The following is a 2096-nucleotide window of genomic DNA, read 5'->3' as shown; positions in this document are numbered from 1 at the left end:
ACAACTTAACAATGAGCACCACCGTATACACTACTTTTCATCATTATACACAAAAAACTTAATAATAAATTAGTGAAGATAAAATGGGTCACCAATTAATTACATGCAGTTTTTCTCTTAAAATAATTAGTTTACTTTTTAAATCCCTCACAGAGACCATCCAAATATAATTATGATTCATTACTCATAAATTATTTATGTAAGCTTTAGATATGACTAAATAAATGGTTACATATAGCCTACATCCAAGTCCCACAATTCTGGATAAAAGTACAAGTCAATCCATCCAAAATGTTTATTCCTCAAATACACCAGGTTAAGACCAATTATACATGTAACAGGAAAGCAATGGCTTGACTATAACAAGATTGCATCAACCTTTACTTGTTACACCTTTCAGTTGTTTCAAACGTACAATTCTGTATATGAGCTGTGTCGTGAAAACATAATGTGCTCTTGAAAACAGAGGGCTGCATTTAGCTGCTGTCTCCACCCAGGGTGTGCTTGTGAAACAGGTACTCTGCCATCCTGTTGTTGCCAGCATCCATCTTGGTAAGGTTGGTGATGTGGTCACCAATCTTCTTAATGGCCTCAACCTGCTCATCCAAATAGTGAGTCTCCAGGAAGTCACACAGCTGTTGGACAAGAGATCAAAACAGAATTTATGAAAATAACATGCAACAACCCAAAACAGATGACAATACAAGAGCCATGTATGAAGGCATATAATAAATTACAGCATCAACACCAACTACTCCAAGTTACTTATTATATTACTATGACTTTTCTTATTGCTTTTTCATAGATGTGTCTTTTGCATGTCTGAAGGTAAATCTTCATAACTCACATGAGGATCTCCCTTCTCAGATGCCACCTTATGCAGGTCCAGCAGAGCCTGGTTGACCTTCTTCTCCAGCTGAAGAGCACACTGCATAGCAGTCAGTCCATTGTCCCACTCATCACGCTCAGGTTTCTGAAGAGAGAGACAGTCAGAACAGTTAGCAAAATACACATATGCGTAAGGTCTTTCCATAACAAAAGACTTTGTTCAAAACCCTCTCAACTCACCTTGACGTCCTGAAGCACGATGCGTCCTCCCCTCTTGTTCTGGAGCTCCATGAACTTCTCCGCGTGCTCGCGCTCCTCCTCGCTGTTCTTCTTGAAAAACTTGGCAAACCCATGAAGGGCGACGTCATCCCGTTTGAAGTAGTGAGCCTGCAAGTAACAAAATCAAGTTTAAAACATAGGGTTGAACATAAATAAACAGGCTACATAATATCTATTTACAGATAATACGTCAACATATAATGCAGAAAATGACAGAGAATAAGATGTGATCTCAAAGAGAGATGAACAAAAGAAAGAAAGAAACACTTGCCATGGAGGTGTAGGTGTATCCAGCATAAAGCTCCAAACTGATCATATTGTTGATCGATGCCTCGCAGTCGCGGTCGTAGTTCTGGCGAACCTGAGAAGTCTCCATTTCGGCGGATTTGATCGTTTTATTATCAAAAGCGTAAAAAGAAATGTATGAAATTACGATGAGACCTTAGTTCCGTTCAATCACTGTTGAAGCGAGAACCTGTTTTAGACCTTCCTGAAGCTGTGAGTGAAACGATCATCATCTTATATACGATCAGCGCTTAATGCTGAGTGAGTGGAACTGAAACCAGCCAATCAAAGAACGAGCTGAAGAATTCAGCGATGAGACACTCTGCTGTGTCATTCTGTAAGATAACAATGACAAGATCAATGTTCATGAATGAGATTTTTTTTCCTTCTACTTCTCACAATTATTGGCAAACGGAATAAGGACAAGCGGGTTCAGCTCCACATCTTCTGATGTGGTTTAAACCCTGAACTGGTGGCAGGGGCGGACTGGGACCAAAAAGTGGCCCTGGACTTTCTGGCCCACAGCAGCCCACCACATCAAAACGCAAACGCCCCTGTTTTGATGTAATTTATTTATTTGATATTTAAGTATACTGTTTGGGGATTTTAACCAATAGGGCAACTGATCCTCCAATGAAAAAAACAAAAAAAACAAAAAAGATAACCTGCGTGCTGCAGCTGTTCATTTAGCGACTCCTAGTGAG

The 2096-nt window shown here is 39.7% G+C and overlaps 1 protein-coding gene across 1 annotated transcript; it reads right to left on the bottom strand.

Annotated features, from left to right (window-relative positions):
* Window positions 1-285: 285 nt before the first annotated feature.
* On the bottom strand, window positions 286-1611 carry LOC132149172 (ferritin, middle subunit-like). The gene is made up of 4 exons (XM_059558159.1): window positions 1379-1611; window positions 1069-1215; window positions 848-973; window positions 286-635 (listed from the first exon to the last, which is right to left on the bottom strand). The coding sequence occupies exons 1-4, from the start codon at window positions 1481-1483 to the stop codon at window positions 477-479; spliced, it is 537 nt and encodes a 178-aa protein (XP_059414142.1). The 5' UTR covers window positions 1484-1611; the 3' UTR covers window positions 286-476.
* Window positions 1612-2096: the final 485 nt, after the last annotated feature.

The sequence above is a fragment of the Carassius carassius genome, chromosome 9, assembly GCF_963082965.1.
Source record: "Carassius carassius chromosome 9, fCarCar2.1, whole genome shotgun sequence".
Classification (NCBI taxonomy): domain Eukaryota; kingdom Metazoa; phylum Chordata; class Actinopteri; order Cypriniformes; family Cyprinidae; genus Carassius; species Carassius carassius.
The sequence above is the reverse complement of the archived record's forward strand: the minus strand, read 5'-3'. Positions and strand labels throughout refer to the sequence as shown.

Bases quoted from the DNA above. Each gene is read 5' to 3' on its own strand.
- LOC132149172 (XM_059558159.1), bottom strand. From the start codon at position 1,483: ATGGAGACTTCTCAGGTTCGCCAGAACTACGACCGCGACTGCGAGGCA. The intron at 1,216-1,378 runs GCAAGTGTTTCT...TGTTACTTGCAG, and splicing joins GATACACCTACACCTCCATG to GCTCACTACTTCAAACGGGA. The intron at 636-847 runs GTGAGTTATGAA...CTTGTCCAACAG, and splicing joins CTGAGAAGGGAGATCCTCAT to CTGTGTGACTTCCTGGAGAC.